At 39.1% G+C, this 20,559-nt stretch overlaps 1 protein-coding gene across 1 annotated transcript; it reads left to right on the plus strand.

The window, feature by feature from the left end:
• The first annotated feature begins 1,395 nt into the window (after nt 1-1,395).
• Nucleotides 1,396-8,033, plus strand: LOC132050103 (ankyrin repeat domain-containing protein 2B-like). Its single transcript, XM_059441160.1, has 9 exons — nt 1,396-1,523; nt 1,860-1,890; nt 3,394-3,539; nt 3,979-4,191; nt 4,276-4,424; nt 5,548-5,713; nt 6,079-6,171; nt 6,946-7,085; nt 7,702-8,033. The coding sequence occupies exons 1-9, from the start codon at nt 1,515-1,517 to the stop codon at nt 7,799-7,801; spliced, it is 1,047 nt and encodes a 348-aa protein (XP_059297143.1). The 5' UTR covers nt 1,396-1,514; the 3' UTR covers nt 7,802-8,033.
• The last annotated feature ends 12,526 nt before the right edge of the window (nt 8,034-20,559 follow it).

A 20,559-nucleotide genomic window follows, 5' to 3' on the forward strand; every position in this document is an offset into this window, starting at 1 on the left:
TAGCATGGATTTCATTCCCTAATTTGTTGCCTACATATTACGTAAAGGAATCATTTTTTTTTCACTAGCTGTTGTGGTAGAAAAACCTTTACATCTAGATCTTGCAATAATAAATAAGACTCGCCCTATCTGTGCTAGGGTAAAAGTTTCGGTAGATCTCAATTCAAATCTGCCCAAAACTCAATGAGGAAACTGGGGTGGAGAGGACTGAGATGGTTAGCATTAGATATGATCATCTTCATAAATATTGCTTTGAATGAATAATTACAAGGCCATAATAAAATGAAATGCAGAGTCTTGAATCCGGAATTAAGGCCTGCAAAGGAGGAAAACACAGAGTAGTGAAAATGACAAAGTGAAAGAAACACAAGTGGAAACAAAAGGGGAGCAAAACATGAAGAAAGCAGTACCAGATCCTAAACCTGCAATCAAAAGGGATAATTACAATCATAGGAATAACTATAAGTATCCTATTAAGATTATGGCAAGTGGTAAGGTGATTGGAAATCCACAAATCTGGAATCCTAATATTATAATATTACCTTTTTAATAATATTTGACCTAATAAATTTATATTTGAAAAAAGTGTATAGCACCAAATGAAAATAAGAAAGGGAAAGCAAAATACAGAGGAGCACGTTGGCCATTGCCCCCTGGAAGACATTTTCTTATAGGTTGATCATCGAGCCGTTAAGAAATGTTGACTGATTAATTGAGAATCAATAACAAATATCATATCGATTTAGTATGTTTACACATAAATAACCGATAATTAAACCAATAACGTACAAAATCGAATCGAATCAACTGATAAGCCGTCTAAATTCAAAGTGAGGGGTAAAGTATGTATTCTCCTAGTTAGGTATTATGCCTATACCTCATGCAAGTCATATATTCCCTCCATTTCTAAAATAAATGGTATTTTAGCCTTTTCATTTTGTTTCAAAATAAGTGGTGCTTAAATTTGAAAATTGATCTTCTTTTTCTTAGAATTACCCTTATTTACATAATCAAGAATCATTAAGTAGCTTTTCTTTTCTAGACATTTAATTAAGGGTAAGTTAGTAAGTAAAATCCTAATTTTCTAGAAGTGAGCATTTTCATAAGTGGTGTGCATAAGCTAAAAAACCTAGTTATTATGAAACGGAGGGAGTACCATGAGGTAGGAATTTAGTAGCTTAGTTGGTTGACTTACTAAATTTTTACTTTATTAGCAAGAGTTCGAATCCCCACATTCGTATCCATTTCCCCTTTCCTTTACCTGTACTAGAATAGAAAAAAAAAAATTAAAAAAAAAAAAAAAAAAAAAAGGGAGGACCATGAGCAGTAATTTTTTCTTTTTTGGTCCTTCTGCCTTTAACTTTAGCACTATTCCACTTTAGAGTGACCCTATCTATCTCACACAAAACCCTTTTCTTTTTTCTCTTTTTTTTTTTCTACTAATAAGCCTCAGCTCTCAAGCAAGGAAGCCAAGGAAACCCAACATCCTCAATTTGCTCTCTTCCTCTGTAGCCATGTCTGAGGTACTTATTTTCATAATTGACACTTTAATTCATATGTTTGATTCAAATCTTATCACTTTGTATCATCAATCTTGTTATTGTTAATAATATTGGATTCTTGATTTGGTGTATACAGTTTATTTTTCACACCCATTTTCTTGTTTTTGCTTTTCTTTATCCTAGTTTGGTGGGTTTGAGGATTGTTTTCCTTGTGGGGTTGATTTAATTGTGGATAATTCTACTTCTTGATCTTAAAAAAACTCTCCTTTTTCATTCTTTTTCATTTTTTATTTTCTGGGTTCTTGTTTTTTGGCTAACAGTAAGGCTAATATATATATATTTGTTCACTGTCTTCAGGCAGAGAAAGTTGTACCGGCTGCAAAAAAAGGTATGCCTTTTCACTGTTATATTATAGTATTATATATGCATCTGTGATGTTGCTCATTGAGGAATTTGAAAATTTTGAAAGCGGGATTTTGTTTTTATATATCAATATGTTTGTATAGGGTTACTATAGAGTCTTAGACTACAACTGGTGATGTTTAATATGAGCAATTGCCGGGTATGAAAGATCATATTTCCAGTCTTTCCCCAATAACTAGCCGTGACATGTTGGATAAAGTATAGGCATAATACATGGATAGACACCTTAACTTGGCTTCGGGCAAGTAAACACCCAACTTTGAGAATGCACATCTAGACACCTCAACTTGGCTAGAATGCACATCTAGACATCTAAACACGCGCGAAATGCCATGTAAGATCTCAAAGGTGAGATGTCTAGATGTGCATTCTCAAAGTTGGGGTGTTAGAGCCCGTTTGGATTGGCTTATAAGTTGCTGAAAACAGCTTATAAGCTTTTTTCAGCTTTTGTGAGTGTTTGGTTGGCCAGCTTAAAGCCATTTTGTGCTTAAAATAAGCCCAAAAAAATAATTGGGCCCGTTTGACTTAGCTTATCTAAAGCAGCTTTTTTTAAGCCCATCCAAACAGGCTCTTACTTGCCAGTTGAGGCCAAGTTAAGGTGTCTATCTATGATTGTGTTTGGGGCATGGGAGGTCTAATGGGATGAAGTAATGTGATCTGAAGTAGGATGATGATAATGTCATTAGGTTTCTTTAAATCCTACCGGACTTGCATGGTTTGGAATTTCGAGAATTACTTTGGTCAAGGTGCCCTGTAGTAATGGTGAAAGCAGTAAGACTAAAAACGGTTAGCGAAGAAGCAACCATGTTAAACCATTATGTGTATTTTGCTCTGTAGATTTCAAGAAAAGTTTTGTGTTAGTGATGTTAACTGACGAAAGGCACATAGACGAACTGGGCTGATGGTACCTATAAAATCAAGGACCAACCTAGTGGGGAGCATGTCTCAAGCCGAAGATATATAATACTAGGTCATTCTTCTACGGTGGATTTTGATTTTTTGAGCTGAATTCCAGATTGACTTTTGAAGAAATCTGATTACAGCCTTATGTTATTCGTGCATCATAACATGTTAGTGAATGAGGAAGGCCTAGGTTCATCAGATACTTGTGTCCAGGAGTAAATTTATGCATAGACAAACTTAATCAAGATAAGAAAGATAATCAATAAGAGCCGGTAAAGCTTTTATTATTTGTTCCTTTAGCTTGATTGCTACAATTTGACCATTATTCTTCGGGTTCCTATCATTGTTTCCCAGTTGTCATCTGGATTTGTGCGTTATTTTCTCACCGCCTGGAATTATCTTTTTGCTGTTTTTAATCCTCGCATTTTGTTTTACCTTCTACAAAGTACGAAATGAGGTACCGCATGTTGCATCATCAATTTGCTTAAAAAGAATGGTCAATACCAAAGCATAAAGTTGTAATGTTTTTTTTTTTTTTTTGGGTTTGTATCTTTCTCTTTTCCAGATGAGAAGTCTGGGTCTTCTGAGAGCAAAAAGCCTTCTGAGTCTGCCTCCACAGAAGCACAAACAGGAGAGGCGAGGACAACCTCTGCAGCTGGAGCTGGACTTCAAAATCCCTTTGATTTCTCAGCCATGTCTGGACTACTTAATGTACATATCTGTCACTACTCAAATTAAGAGCTTTTTAGTCATGTTTGATAATAACAATAAATTTTATCTTAGTGACCATTGTGAGGGAAAAATGTCCATGGTATCTTTTCAGTTGCTTTCTTTTAAGTATTAGGATATTCTATCAAAAGAGATGCTGGAGGAAAAGTAAAATTTAGAATATAACCAATTGTTAATTTGTTGAATTTATTGAGACATGAAATTATGGAAAAATTGCACACCACTACTGCTGCTGCTCTTAAAAAGATTAGAAGCCCCTGACGCCAATATTTGGTAGTGCATTGATGTAATTATGATATAGTAGAACCTACAATGTAATTATCAGAATTCAATTAATAAATGTTCTGCTGCTTGGTTGCTTGACATGTTCATTTGTAATTCTTGTATCTTATTTTATTTTCAAATAACGTGGCTAATGTAGGATCCAAGTATTAAAGAACTAGCTGAGCAGATCGCAAAAGATCCTTCATTTAATCAGATGGCTGAGCAGCTTCAGAAGACATTTCAGGGTGGTGTTGTGGAAGATGGTATCCCCAACTTTGATAACCAACAATATTACTCTACAATGCAGCAGGTTATGCAAAATCCTCAATTTATGACCATGGCTGAGCAACTTGGTAGTGCATTGATGCAGGTATCCTTTGTTTCATGTTGTATGAGTCGCTGGATTTCTTAGAACAGAAAGTATCAGCTGATGTGTCATTTTTGTATATATCAGGATCCATCCATGTCCAGCATGCTTGAGAATTTGACAAACCCATCACAGAAAGACCAACTTGAAGAACGAATGACACGCGTCAAAGAAGACCCGTCACTGAAACCAATTCTTGAAGAGATTGAAAGTGGCGGTCCAGCTGCAATGATGAGGTCATATGTGCTCCTATTTGATATTATTAGTGGCATTCACTTTTGCTTAACCTAATAGCTAGCTCAGAACATACATGTGTTAGTGGCTAAGTTACGAGACTTAACCTACTTGGGATGTTTCAGATTGGGATCCACAATTTTTCCTTGTTTAGTGTGTATTTTGAAATGAATGCGGACCATGATCAAATGATATGTTACAGGATAAGTTTTTCCTCCTACAAGTTCAAATTGATTAGATTAAGGTGACAATGTTATAAAAAGGGTGGTGTGTCCTCATATTGAGCATAAACGATTATTGAAATTAAAGTTAGCAGCTCTCAATTTGTTATGAATATTTTGTGACTGCCGACTGGTATCAACTAGACAATGCCAGTACCAGTTAAAGAATCTCATTTAAGTTCTCTCTAGAACAGGTAAGTTTTGGTGGCTACTTATGATACATTTGTGGTGGAACATGAAATGAGTGAGAGATTGGAAGAAATGGATGTGAGCATGCAATATTGCCTTTTGGCTTCAATATTTCTTTCTTTCTGATATTGTTCATTTACTGCCCTTCTGAGCTTTATAACATGTTGGACGTATGGTGTCCAGAAAGAATAGTATGTGCACTCCTGCAGCTCCATGCTCTTGCATATTATTTACTTCAGTTCTTATCCTTAGATGCATGGATGTACCTAGGACTCTAGCTTACCAGATTTTATGTACTCTGCACTTTTGGTCCTTGATCTTAACTATGTACTCCCTCCGGTCCATTTTCGTTGTCGTCCTTACTAAAAATAGATGCTCCAAAATAGTTGTCATTTTAGGAAACCAAGATATAATTAATTATTAGATTCCACCTTTACCCTTACTCAATAAATGTGGAGAGAGATTAATGTGGTGAAAAAAAGAGTAGTATTAAGGTGAGATCAAAGAATATATAAGGATAATTTAGTCAAATTACCCTTTTAGTTAATGTTTTCTTAAGGGGCGTGCAAAAAATAACATGGCATGTAAAATGGACCGGAGGGAGTGGTATTTTACCTTTGCTGTATTCATAACTTCTGTTATGCTTTATTTGTTTATAACTGTAGGTATGATTTTCTTTTTTTTTCTTTTTTTTTCTTTTTTTTTTCTTTTTCAGGTATTGGAATGATCAAGATGTTCTAAAGAAGCTAGGTGAAGCAATGGGCTTTGCTGTTGCAGGGGAGGGTGCCACCTCTGCTGAAGTTTCTGGGCCAGATGAAACAGAAGAAGCAAATGAAGATGAGTCCGTCGTTCACCAGTGTGCCAGTGCGGGCGATGTAGAGGTGCTTTAGAGTTTTCTATTTTGGGGTCTTAAATATGAAGTATTTGACGTTTCATTTTGCTATCTTCTGTTCAGAAACCATTTACTTAGTTGGAGGAAAATCCTGCCCGGGCCCCCAACCCTCCTTTATCTCAATCTAAAGCCATCCCGCTGGCCAGTTTTTTGGATGAATTGAATATGTGAACATACTAAATATTGCTGAATAGAAGATACCTTGTTTGAATTTTCTCTTATTTAACATCTTTAATGAATGATCCACCTGTCTCTATCAATATGGCTTCTTTAATAGGTTTAACTGTGAGTTCATTGGATATCTAGTTGTGATCCCTTTTTTTAACTTATTCGGCTTTTCAATAACTCTTTTAGGGCTTGAAGAATGCAATAGCTTCTGGTGCTGATAAAGATGAAGAGGATTCAGAAGGAAGGACAGCTTTGCATTTTGCATGTGGATATGGGGAGGTAAGAAAGTTAAAATGTTCCTTACGACCATTGCCATACTCAATATACCTATAGATGTTTTGCATTTAAATACTTTTACCAATCACAAAATATATACTTATAGATGTATCCAGGGTTTTGTGTATTTCAGCATTCTAGGGTATTTGGCTTTCTAATGGGTTAAGCTAAGCTACAAAACTAGCCGCTAGTGGGAACAATTCTTCCTTATAGCAAAAATTGGATTTCCTTGGAATTTGTACATTTTAAAGTGTTTATCTTCACTAGTAGTAGGAGATGCCTTATGCGTGTCGAAATTTAGTCCCATTACTCCATGTCTTTAATGTTATAATTTCCTTGCAGCCTACTACTTACTAGTATGGTAAGAATTAGTGACTTAGTTGGAGTTATCTATAGATAAGATATTCCTGTAAATTTAATTAGGGGTCAGTTCTTTGTAGCCAAGTTTCTGGCGTGATCTGGGTTATTATGATTTATTTGTTCTGTTTTCTTAGAAATCAGTTCTTATAAGCCTCTTTATACTGTACAATCCACCGGGGTGGAAGTTTTCTGTAAATTTCTTCTTCCCATTTTCGTGTGTAACCATAACCTTCCATTTTTCACTCATCCATGAATATCAAAACATCAAATCACCAAATGTGAGGAGGTCTCGCACATTGTTGATGTGGGTGGTTTAAAGATGGAGTAGGTGCCATTTAAGAAAGTAGTATCATTGAAGTTAGCAAAGGTTAAGACTATTCTCAAGGTGTTAAGCTGCTGCTCTGTATTGCTATACAGGTGAAGTGTGCTCAGGTACTTGTTGAAGCTGGGGCAAAGGTTGATGCTTTGGACAAGAATAAGAATACTGCCCTGCACTATGCTGCTGGATACGGAAGAAAGGAGTGTGTCGCGCTGCTGTTAGAGAATGGAGCTGCTGTGTAAGTCTGAATTTTGTTTGCATCGTGATGTCATGTTCCTTGCTCCCTTATCAGAATTGCTATTACTACTCACATAAAGTATTGCTCCCTCATCATGATGTCATGTTCTTCGATTTTGTTATTACCTGTTGTCTCCTTTGCTTTGGTTATTGTATTATGTGTTATTGCTACTGTTCTCTTCTCCATTATGTTCAGCATGGCTGCTTCACTACTGTATTTTCCTTTCCATACTTGATCTTATTACGCTTTACTTGAGCCGAGGGTCTATTGGAAACAACCTCTTTACCTTCACGAGGTAAGGGTAAGGCTGCGTACGTACCACCCTCTCCAGACCTTTCTTGTGGGATTACACTGGGTATGTTGTTGTTGATGTCATGCTCTTTTTTTTTTTTTCTCTCTTTTTGGGCTGAAACAAAGATTTATAGCTGAAATTTAAAAAAGGTACATGCGTAATTCAAACATGAGATAGATCTAACCGATTTCTATCTACAAAATGCGGAACTGAGATAGATCTAAAGTCTAAACAATGCTATCTCTAAATTGTTCCTTGCTGCCCCTTGTTTCTTGTTATTCAACATCTCTTATCCTATTTACTAGATATTAATTCTCTGTGCAGTACTCTTCAAAACTTGGACGGGAAGACACCAATAGATGTCGCCAAACTCAATGACCAGAAAGAAGTTATAACGCTACTTGAGAAGGATGCATTTTTGTGAACTGGAGCTACGCGTTCTTCTTGGGGGTGATTTTTTTAAACCCATGTATTCTGAGAACTCAAGGGACCGTATCATCCATACTTAATGCATTTCACGTGTTTTGTTTGCCAGTGTATTATTTATACATTTTCAGGTGTTTTCATGAGCACCTATATTATATTATTTCTGGATTGTTTTGTATTTATAACGTTTACTGTCTTGCTATGGAAGTTGCTTTGCATTTTGAGTGAAATTTGTTAGAAAGACGTTTTTGTGTTAAGCATGTTGCACCCTAGGGTTCATGTTTTGTCGATATTTGGATTGAATTGGTGCAATATACCAAACACAACCACCTTCAGACTTCTGTTGCCGTCACTTATAGCTTTTAAAGCGTGCTTTATTGAACAAAAAATTTTCACAATACCATACAAATTAAGATGATTAATACACCTTTAGATGATCAGAAAGCAAAAAGTCTCAATTGTTCAGTGGTGCGACTTGGAGAATCTTAAGATAATCAAATATATCTTCAGATATAAAGATGTTAATCTTAATAAGACCAAACGGGCCATAATTATCAAATCGACTGAGGAAGTTGTTAGTTGTTAGTTGTTTTAGCCACCTAATGTTAGGGATAACCATTCAATTCTCTTATAAGCTTAAAGTGTGATTATAATAGGGACAAAGGTCAAACTAGAAAGAGAGCAAAAAATTGGATTACTATAAAAGCAAATACCTAAACTATGAATCAACGAAAGCAAAAAATTAATATGTACCGTAAAATTTTATATAAAAATATACATATTTATGTGCAATTATTCTTTAAATATGTATCTCTATAGTCGGTTTAGTTTGATTTTTTCAGTTATAGCTTGCTGAAAACCAAAATCAAACCAAATTTTATTGGTTTCTAAAATTAAAAATCCTAACCAAATTAAACCAAAAAAGTATCGATGTTTTGTTCGGTATAATTCGATTTTTGGTTTGGTTCAATATTTCAGTTTTCTGTGATTACCCTGGGATACCATGAGAATGTTATCCCATGAGAATGTTATTGCCAATTTACAAGTTTGTTCTGCCGTTGTATATACTTTTTCGTATTTCATCACGCATGTTTAAAATTGGAGAACCACATATTTTGTCGGAATCAATAGGCAAAACTTTAAATTATGCTGACCGTTGCTTTCAGTTTTTTAACTTGATTCAATCATTACGAAAGACAAAAGCTCATTTAAATTAGCAATTACTTGTGTGTAGAAGTAGAACATGCAAGTCAATGATCCATTTTCCTAACAAAGAAATATCATTGAGAGGAACGTATGGAAGCTTGAGGGCCAATAGTATGAACAATATTTGTTTTTACCAGTCAAAGGATAAGCCAAACTAAAATCCTAATCCTTAATTTTGGCCAAATAATAGTACTAGCTCCATCTTATTTTGTTTGGCATTATTTCATTTTCAGTTTAAGTTAACTACATCTTTAGTATAATGAATTTAATTTTTACATCATTAGGTTTTTTTACTTATTGTAGCAGGTAACCTATCTTATTTTCAAGGTTATAAATTTCACATTTTAATAAGATTTACTTGTAGATATCCTTTGATAACTAGATAGTGTAAACACTTATTTACACTAATGGTGTACTTAACTTAAACTCTTTCTTTATTAGTATGACATATTTCTATATTTGCTTAGTGAAAAACTTTTACAGACACACAATTGTTATGACGTGTTTAACATGAGAAATTTTAGAAGTCTTATAACCACATAAATGTGATATATTTAAGACCATAAATTTTGAAAAATCTTTCTTTTTTGCTAAACTCTAGAGTCAAAATTTGCCAATCAAATTGAAAAGGTGGGTGCAAATGTTTGCAGAAGCCAAAAAGGTCAATTAAATTAAAACAGAGGGAGTAATTATTATTTAGGAAAAGGGGCAAATATACCCCTCGTTAAAAAAGCGGGGCATATATACCCTCGCCGTTACGCAAATGGTGCATATTTGCCCTTTTCTTAACAGACCTAATATTTAACGAATTAAAAAATTATTTTCCTTATTTTTTCATTTAAAAATTGCCATGTGGCTCTAAAAAAAAAAAATCAAAAAGTTGTTCATCATCTTCGTGCTAACCCATTTGTAGATATTCACCAAAATCACTCAAAAACATCACTAAATTATCTCAAATTTCAGGTATGAACTCCTCAAGACATTCTCAATCTTTTGAAATAACACTCATTCGAAAAGGAGCTTGCTTGCAGAAATCCAAATTTTTTAAATTTGAGCTTTAAGCTCGCCATTCTTATTAACAGTACTACGGCACCACTGATCCTGAAGAGCATATAACGACATTTGAAGCAGCCGTCACTGGACACGACCTCAAGCAACATGAGATCGAATCAGTCATGCCGAAGAAATTTAATCAGACACTCATAAAGGGAGCACTCTCCTGGTATATTCATGTACCTGAAAATTCTATTGACTCTTTTGCTACTCTTACAGATGATTTCATCAAAGCCCACGTGGGAGCACGGAGGGTAGAAACGCACAAGCAGGATGTGTTCACTATAAAGCAGTGGGGGGACAAGCTGCTTCGAGGGTTCGTAGACATGTTTCAAAGGGAGAGAATGTTGTTGCCAGTTATCCCGGAGGACTGGGCTGCGGCCGCCTTCGCAGATAGTTTGAACCTGGGAAGCTCAGACGCATCCAGAAAATTAAAAGAAAGTCTGAGGGAATTCTCGGCCAAAACATGAAGCGAAATAAACCTTAGATATACAACCAAAATGCGCATTGAGGAGGATCAGAGGGCAACAATTCCGATAGAAGTAGGCAGCCGCCTTGGAAAGAGATCGTACCCAAGTTTCGAAGCAAACGTCGTGAGTTATCGGGGACGGTTTGAGCCGTATGAAGCCCGCAGGCCTTCAGGCCAAAATTTGAACAGAGAAAGTTAGGGGAATGGCCGAGGCCTCTTCAGCAGAGGTGCTTTGCGCCCTTCGGGATCGACATCAAAAGGGGATGGACCCCCGAAGTTCTCAGATCATAATTTCAGCATAAACGCTACGGAGCTTGGCGCAGTAATGAGAGCGATGAAAAAGGCTAGGTTCCTAGAGGAGATTCGGGCCAACTCGGACAAAAGGAACACCGATTTGTGGTGTCACTTTCATATCACCCACGGGCATACCACAGAGGATTGCGCAAAACTGAGGGTCGATGTGGCCCAACTTCTGCGAGCCAGGCATTTCAAGGAGGATATCAGTGATCGGGCCAAACTCAACTTAAAAAAGAATCATAGGCAGAAGCCGGACAGGGCGCCCCAGCCTACTCACACAATCAACATGATCTTCAGGGGAAGGGGTGGGGGAAACGGTGAGCAAGTCCTTTACCGACAGTGACCTCACAGGACTCATTCTTTTTCACAATGATGCCCTGGTAATATCTATTCAGATTAAAAACTATTTTATTAAGCATGTGTTGATTGATCCAGGAAGTTCAGCAAACATTATCCAGCAACGCGTTCTGAGGGAGATGGGGGTAGACGAATCAATTATCCCTACAACTAAAATGCTGGCCGGGTTTAATATGGAGAGTGAATTGACCCGGGGGGAGATTGAGCTACCGGTTCACGCCGATCGAATGGAACAGGACACGACCTTTGACATCGTAAGTGGTGACATGTCTTATAATGTCATACTAGAGAGGCTGTGGATCCACTCGATGTGGGCGATTCCCTCCACTTTTCATCAAAAGGTCAAGTTCCCTACTGCCTAGGGATATGAGAGATCAAGAGAGACAAAGGCACAGCCCATGAAATGGAAACCATGGGGTAACGACGGCTCAAAAGGACAAAATCTCCAAATAGCAATTACAGGTACCGAGATTAGACGATGAAGCTAGGAAAAAGAAAGAGCAATGCGCGAGAGAAGCAATATCGGTGTCGGGAACAGCCCATCCCTAAAGAGTTCGTCATCCTGGTCGATAGAAACCACGCAGACTCAACGGTGGAGGAATTAGAATGCACGACACTTTTTTAAGGCAATCCCGAAAAGCAGGTACACCTGGGCTCAGAGCTTCCTCCCGAGCGCATGAATTATTTTTTAACTTATTTAAAAATTCAAAGACTAATTTCGACTGCTTTGCTTGGTCATACCTGGACATAATAGGGATCCCTCTCGGAGGTGGTCACGAATCGGTTGAGTTCCGATCTGCGCCACCCCCGGTAAGACAAAGGAAGTGGCCAATATCAGCTGTAAGGGACCAGTTAGTCCGAGAAGAAATGACGTGATTGCTTAACATAGGATGGGTCCGAAGGGTGGAAACCCCGGAGTGGCTGGCGAATGTGGTGGTGGTCCCCAAGAAGCTCAACAAATTCAGGATGTGTGTGGATTGCAAGGAACTGAACGAATCCTGCCCAAAAGATTCCTTCCCACTACCGCATATCGATCAGACGATCGACACCACGGTGGGGCACGAATTGCTCAATTTTTTAGACGCGTATTCCGGTTACAACCAGATCAACTTGTACCCAGAAGATCAAGAGAAAATATCTTTTATGACCAATCACGGTAATTTTTTGTTATAATGTCATGCCTTTTGGTCTTAAAAACGCAGGGGCAACGTATCAAAGGCTGGTAAACAAAATGTTCGAAGAGCAGATTGGCAAGACCATGGAAGTTTACATTGACGACGTACTGGTCAAGTTCAAAACGGCGGATGCTCATTTGTTAGCCCTACAAGAGACCTTTGATATACTCCGCAAGTACGGTATGAAGCTAAACTCGGAGAAGTGTGCCTTCGGGATACGATAGGGGAAATTCCCGGGCTATTTGGTCTCCGACCGGGATATCGAGATAAATCCGGACAAGGTAGAGGACATTCAAGAAATGCCGGAGGAATTGGGTAATGTCAAAGTGGTACAGGGACTGACCGAGAGGGTCGCAGCACTGGGGAGATTCATCTCCCGGTCCTCGAATCAATGCCATGAGTTTTTCAACCTAATGAAGAAGGGCAATGGATTTAAGTGGACTCCGAAGTGTATCCAAAGCTTGAAAGATCTCAAGGAATATCTGTCCGACTCTCACATAATGGCTAAGCCGAAAAAAGAGGAGCGTTGTTCGCGTATTTGATGATTTCGTCGGTCTCAGTCAGCATGGCGTTGGTACGAAAAGATAGGGAAAGCCAACTCCCAATCTATTACGCCAGCAAAACTTTGACGGGGGCAGAGTCCCGGTATCAGGCCTCGAAAAAGTTGATCTTGTCTTTGGTTACGGACACCTGGAAGTTGCGCCCATACTTCCAATGTCACCCGGTGACAGTAATTACTACTGCCCCGCTGCAGGCGACCTTGCAAGGTGAGAACCTCACGAGCCGGCTATCTAAGTGGTCGGCAGAAGTGAATGAATGCGATTTGGCATATCAATCCCACTCAACCATGAGCACGTAGAGCTTATCCGAATTGGAAAATGATTTCGTTACGGACGTACTGCCCAGATGACCCTAGGTACGAACCCCTAGTTTACCCTTTCCTTGTTTCTTTTCCTTTTAATCTTATTCTTGCAAGACCAGGACCAGGATTGGGACTGGGACTGGTCGAAAGAAAGATCGGCCCCAGCCAAAGCAGATAGGAATCAAAAAATGTTACACCTCGGATTTTCGCACGTTAAAGTCATCATGAGTTATTTGACGTAAGTTCAAAAAGAAATTATCTTGAAGTTAAAAGGGATTGAGCTTATTAATATAAATGGTTACCAGAGTCTATAAATAATATTAGTAAGTGGCGGAAGATTTGGAGGGTGAATGAATCAAAGAAGCATGAGTTTCGTCAAAAGTCGGCAAGTTGGGAATATGATAACTTGTACTTTTGGGTGAGATTAGGAGTTCTTCACATGCTAAGAAAATAATAATATGAATTTTTTAATCGTATAATGGTCGTTTGTTAAGTTTGAAAGTCAAACGAGTTGTAATACGAAAGTCGACAAAGGGCGTCGCAAGTTAAGTTTGTAAATTTCATTGAAATTTGGGTCAGACGTCTTGGAGCTTTTCTCTCAATATACTTGGAGTTACGGGGTGATCCACCTATAAAATCGAAGGTCTACGAGTCTAGTTTCCATTGCATTTTACCATTTGTCAATACGGCGTCCGAGTAGAGAGAAATCTGCATTTCCGTCCAAGGGTGCAAACTGCCATAGGGCAGTGGGCCCAACTTAAGTGATATAAATAAAGTCCCCAATGTTTTAGGCCCTCATTTTCATCAATATTAAACCCTAGAACAGCCCTTATACTCTCCCAAATTTATTCTCCATCAATCACAACTAAGTTCAAAGGCAAATCAAGTGATTACAACATAAGGAATCACATGACAATCATAGAATCGTAGATTTCTTGTTGTTTCGATTTTCGGAAGAAAGTTTCGTCTTGAAATAACTTAAGTTGCAGAGTATTATTCAACTTTTGAGGTATGATCTAACCTTCCCTTCATCTCTTTGAGCCTTACAAGTAATTAAACCTAACAAAATGGAGGGAAAATCCCATATGAATAAGTTATGGTTAAAACTTGAAGCTTCCATGGACATGGCTAAATTGTTAAGCTATTTTTGTTGGGTTTGTTGTATTGTTTGGAGTTATGATGGTATGGATCGAATCATGGTAGTAAGGAGGAGTATAAAAGTAAGTTTTTGGTAGTGTTTTACAAGAAGCTACACTACAAAAGAGCTTACAAACTCGTGACTACGAATTGCTCGATAAAATGCCTAAATGAAAATTTTTATTGGCTATATGCTCAAAGTTGATCTCGAATTGTTCATATCTTGTAGGAAGTCAGTTATAAAATGTTCGAAGCTTATGAAAATGTGTATAACTCCAATTGACGAGGTATGTAGGGCTTTCTATTCTCTTTGTGGCATGACTAGATTTCAAATGACCTTTCATTGAAAAGTTGTTGTGCTAACTTGGATCGATCACGTTCCATGATAATTGAGCTGACACATACTCATCTATGACTTGTACCAAATTATGGTCCACATCTCCTTTTGGCTATCGATTAAAAGACTTTCCGTTCAACTTGTGTCGATTATGTCCCAAAATGGTTAAGCTTACCCTTTTCTCATGAATAGCTTGTATTGAAGTACCTTTCACATTTCGTATCCCTCTTGTTTATCGAATGAAGAACGATATTAGTTATGGTACTCTTCACATCAAAGTTGAGTTGATTGTACTTCCTTTAATTGAGTTAATCCTTATCTTCTTGTCTATTGCTCCAAGGTGACGAACCTCTTGTTGGCACACTCTTTCCTATAAAAGTTGTGTTGATTATACTTCATAAGAGTTTGCTAACTTTGTCTTCGTGAATAATTCATTACAAGATGTTTCCTTGTACTTTTACTTCTTTGGCCTAATGATCAGATAATGATAAACGTAGCGACAATAATGATAGTCAGAAGATAACGACGATAGGTCACCCCGACTCTTTCCATGATATTTCTTCTGAGGTCAGTCTTTTATTGCACTTATATATATGTATTTATTTTCATTACCGAGCCGCGCTATAGTCGGCCGGGTAGGCACTTATATGTGCACCTAGACATGTTTCTTTCTTTACCGAGCCGTGTTGTAGGCGGCCGGGTAGGCACGTAGCTGTGCACCTAGATGTATTTCTTTCTTTACCGAGCCGTGTTGTAGGCGGCGGGTAGACACGTACCGTGCATTGCCACCGATCGGTTGGGCGAGATGATGTTATGATGATGAGCTCACCCCACAGAGGGATTTATTATTGTTATATGATATGATATATGCCTCCACAGTGAGGAATGATTTTACGGACATGCATTTACATCTATATCATGATTATGGTCGCCCTTAGTGGCCTCGTTCAGAGTTTCAAGTTGTCTCTACCTCTTTTCCCAAGTTATCTGTATCTCTTATGCTTATATTACGTTTATGCTTACTGCCTTACATACTCGGTACATATTTCGTACTGACGCATTTTTTGCGCTGTGATCATGCCCACAGGTACGATAGACGGATTGTTGTACTTTTCTCAGTAGGATACCAAAGTTCAGCAGGGATGTTCGCACTCTATTCTCCGGAGTTGCTGGTCAGAGTCATTAAATAGGATGCATGCATATATATATATATATATATATATATATATATATATATATATATACAGAGTATGGCTATGGGTACGTCGGGGCCACTGTCCCGACCAGTTGATGCATATTAGTGCTCTTAGAGGCTTACAGACTATCAGTCAGTGTACAGGTATTGTGTTTGGCCTTGTCGGCCTTCTGACTGGTTGTCTTTCTTTGTTATGGCCTTGTTGGCCCTTGTAGTACATATATGTGTTGTTGGGCCTTTTCTGCTTGCAGGTTGTTATGATATACTTCTTACTATTGTTATTCAGCGGCATCGTCGGCCTATGATTCACGTTATAGAGTTTAGATATCACAGTTGGTTCGCTCGGCCCTTCGGGTGCCGAGTGCCGGCCACACCCCTAAGATTGGGATGTGACAAACTATGTGTTGCACTCTTTTCCTTGGCCGAGTTTTTACAGGAAGGGTTTTTTACCGGCAAGGTTTTTTATGAGGCAACAACTGAAAAATGTATTACCTTTGCAGACATGGTCGAGCTTCAGCGATCATAAGTCGGAAGCTCCTTCCGCCCTACTCAAAGTCGTGAATTATCATCAACGGGTAGCACGCCCTGGCTTCTAACACGATTGAGATTCAGCTTTTGACAAGACAGGAGCTCAGTCCGCATAGCTTAAAGCCGTCAGTTCTTTTCTTTGATCGGTAATGTAAACGTAAACAGGCTACCTACCCCATTCTTATGAATGAAAGAAATTTGAACCGACGCGGTTGCACTTTGAATTTGTTGGTATGAACGAATCCCTCCCGATTCGAATACATATCTCACGAACACACGACACGGCCTACGGGCCTTTGAGAGTGAAGGAATCATAAATCTTATGCCAAAAAGATGAGGTCGAGACGTCTTCCTCATCAGCGTCAAAAAATAATAGGGCCCCTCCTTTTATTATGAATCGGATAAATGATACCTGATCATAAAATACGCAGTCGGAAGTAGCATTCCCGGATTAGGAGAAGTAATTGCACACAATACCAAACGCATAAAATGAAGCAATCAAAATTCCTAAACACATGCGTCCGAAATAAAAATAGAGCACGGTTCCAATAGAAGGATCTTAGGGTGGATGGATCCTTACAATGGAGATGCTCCCTTTCAAAGGGACGGATAAACATGACATCCGGACCATAATACCAACAAAAGTGAACTCAAGCCAATCTATATGTAATAACGACTGAATACAATAGGAATAACTCAACAATTGGAGCACAAGCAAGGATAGATAACATAAGACAGAAAAGGAACGAAACAAATACATTCATCACCCAACGTCGGGCAAATTTTTACAAAGCAAAGACAAAAAACATATCAAACATATCCTGGCGAGGCAAAACACCGGATCAGGGCTTGCTGGCATCGGACGAAGCTCTAGTCTCGACAGACTCCTTAGGAACAGGGGTTGCGGGATCGGGAGAAATAATGTTAGGGGCAGAAGGACCTTCAGCGATGGGAACATTCTTGGGATCCTCCGGGATAGATTCTGCAAGAATCGGAGCCTGCTCTCCGGCCTCTTCCTTATCCCAGTTATCCAAAGACCACCCCTCATCACCGGATGCTTGATCTGCGTTATTGGTCGAAGGCTGAACAGGCAATGCCCCGATTGCAACATCTTCGACGGACAAGGCAGCATCAATTTTGGCATCAATGTCGTCTGATCCAGCCCGAACCTTTTCAAACGCAAGTCTGCGAGCATGGTATGTAGCATAAGCCTTTTCCAGGACAAATTATCTCTTCAGATCTTACATTTGGGCATCTTTCTTAGCAATGCTCATCCATTGTTTGTCAATGGTACTATACAGACTGTCATTAGTTTGAGAGAGGTCTTTGTTGTCCTCCAACTGTGTCTTGTTCCGGGCCTTCTGAACCTCTAGCCTTTCCTTCAAATCGACTATGGTCCTTTCAGCTACGGCCTTCTCTTGGGCCCTTTTCTCCAACTCCACCTCCAGGGTCCGGACTTTCTCCATTAGTCCGGATTCCCTCTTAAGAAGACTTGTGAAATGATCCTGGTGATCAACCCATTTCTTTTGCAGGTTGGCCAGATCGGAATGAAACTTGGCAGCCTTCTCGCTATGGATTTTTCTCTCCTGTTCCGACTGAGCCAGCATTGTTTCAAACTCCTCAATTGACACTAACTTGACCTTCAGGTCGGGAATACGCTCCTGCAGCCTCTGGATCTCCTCCAACCTTCTCTTCTCCTCGACAAGTTTGTGCTGGAGGCCCTCTATTGTCAAAAGGCTGGCCTGAAAAGAAAAAATGGCACACCCGAAGTCATAGGGTGACGTTTGAAGCTGAATGAAGTCTAATTAAAAAAAAAAAAAAAGGAAGAGAGAAATCACCACATACCAATCGTGCTACGTACGGGCACCCGCGTCCGCAGTGGCGGTCCGCTAACATGGCATCCATCCTCCTCCTATCCTTCTCTGTGGCCAACGGCCTCATATAATTCGCAACTCCCCCTGGTAGGGAAAGCAAGTTACATTCCTGGGGAACTAACACAGATACCTGGTGAAAAGCTGAGGGGTTGCGCACCGAGGCTGGGAAGGTGTTCACCAAACCTCCTTCCGAGGCTCTTCGGACGTCACCGAAGCTCTTCTTACGAGGGGAGCCCCAAGATTGAATATTCTGCCTGCGGGGAATCGGTGGGGGAGGCCGTCGGGAAGATAAAGGAAAAGACGAGGCAGGGGTCAACCCCAAAGCCCTGCTTCAGGCATTGGAGGGAACAAAGAGGGGCCGGTAGACAGAACCTATCAACGGGGCTAGTTCCATCTCCCAGAAAAAAGCCTTAGTAGTAGCTTCTTGAGCAACCTTTCGTCTACGGAATAGTTTCAGAGTCGGGTCCTCCTCCTCCTCATTGGTATTGGTTTCCAAGTATATTGCCACTTTGGGGGTGGCTGGGGTCCCCAAAGTTGGACTAGGACCATCCCGGCCGGCATCATCTTGCTTGCTCCTTTTTGTCGAAGGAGCAGGACCTAAAGACGCCCTCTTTGCTCAAGTCATTGGGGCATTTTCTCGCCTCTGGAGGGAGGAGGAAGCAACTTGTAGCATTTGTTGAACGGCCACGGCTTGATCCTAGGACACATAAACCAAAGGACGTACGACAGATCCCTTGGGCAGCCTTCTTTCCCCTCCAGTTGTTCTTGTTCGAAATTTCTTTCCACACCTGATGTTAGGGGAGGAGAAGTCAAGGATTTTTTGGAACCACCTTGGTAGATCCGATATCAGATTCGGCGTCCATGGGGCGGCTGCAAGAATTGAGAAAAATAAAATCAATGATCAAACGTAAAAACACAGCTTAGAGAAGGAAAGGGGATAAAAGCGTGTTACACCCCGTAGTTTTATACGTTGAGATTCATAAGTATTGATTGTTTTAAGTATGGACACTGGAGTTACCGCGTTACATCCCGTAGTTTTGTGCGTTAAGTTGCATCATAGGTTAGTCACATAAGCTCAAAGGACAACATTATGTTTGAAGTTATAGGTGTTTATGTTATGTTCAATAAGTGATAAGTAAGTGCCGCGAAGGTTGGAGGTTAAACGAATCGGAAAAAAATAAAATAGGTTTTGGTTGAATAAGTTATACAGACTGTATGGAGTTTTGGACATATCCAAGTATGCAAATAAAGAGATCGGTGTATAAAAGTTTTAGGTCTCGAAATAATTTTCGCCGACTTTGGAGAAACTATATAAAGGGGTTTAACCCCTCATTTTCAGCCAAGAAACCACCCCAAAAAAAATTTCCCAAAAGTTCTAGAGAGTTCTCCCTCCATTAAATTTCAACGCGAGTTAAGTAAAAATCTCCGGATTCGGGTTCCGCCGGCGTATAGTTACGATTATAATATTGTGTTGCGGTGAATTTGTGGCTTGGGAGTAAGGCAAGTATTGGATATATCGCGGTATTAGCGGAAGTAAGGTATGAATCTTTCTCTTTTGGTATCATTTAAGGCTTATTTACGGAGATAAATTTATGGAATAATTATGTAGCGAATTCGTTTGCGGAGGAGTTGCAGAAAATATCATGTGGAGTATTTGATGGAATATTTTGGTAGTAATGAGGTTGTTGTTGTTTCTGTTGTTGTTATTGGTTTTTGATTGTTGGTATTGAGAATTCGGGCTAGGCATATAAATAGGGGAGATCTTTATCGAATTTAAAAGGGGCCGACTTCAAAGGAATTTATTTAGAGGCTTAAGATAAGAGTGTGACAATGAGCCTAATGATAATACGAATGGTTGCCTATGTAGGTTATGAGATGACGAACGATCCTAAATAAATCGCGCGACAGGAAGCAAGTTGGAAAGTCGGAGAGTAAGCTCCAAAGGTATGTTAAGGCTAGTCCCTTTCTTCTAAAGGCATGATCCCTTTCTTATGAATCCAATAGGTGTTTTTCAAATGTCTCATGATCCCTTTACGTGAATCCATAAATTTTTTCCAAGAATATTCTTATTCCCAAAAGCTAGAAATTCATGATTCATAGAGTTTGTGATTCAAAGGCATGACTTATTTCTTGATAATCCATAAATATTTTCCAAAATGTCCCTATTTTCCTAGTCAAAGATTTATGATTCTATAAGCTTTTATGACAACAACAACGGATATGTTTTTACAATATGAATGACGATGTTAAAGATGAGAATGTTTCT

The sequence above is a fragment of the Lycium ferocissimum genome, chromosome 3, assembly GCF_029784015.1.
Source record: "Lycium ferocissimum isolate CSIRO_LF1 chromosome 3, AGI_CSIRO_Lferr_CH_V1, whole genome shotgun sequence".
Lineage (NCBI taxonomy): Eukaryota > Viridiplantae > Streptophyta > Magnoliopsida > Solanales > Solanaceae > Lycium > Lycium ferocissimum.

What these genes read in the sequence shown, in the direction of transcription:
- LOC132050103 (XM_059441160.1), top strand. An exon ending in TGTACCGGCTGCAAAAAAAG is followed by an intron (nt 1,891 to 3,393) that starts GTATGCCTTTTC and finishes TCTCTTTTCCAG; the next exon opens with ATGAGAAGTCTGGGTCTTCT. An exon ending in TTGCATGTGGATATGGGGAG is followed by an intron (nt 6,172 to 6,945) that starts GTAAGAAAGTTA and finishes ATTGCTATACAG; the next exon opens with GTGAAGTGTGCTCAGGTACT.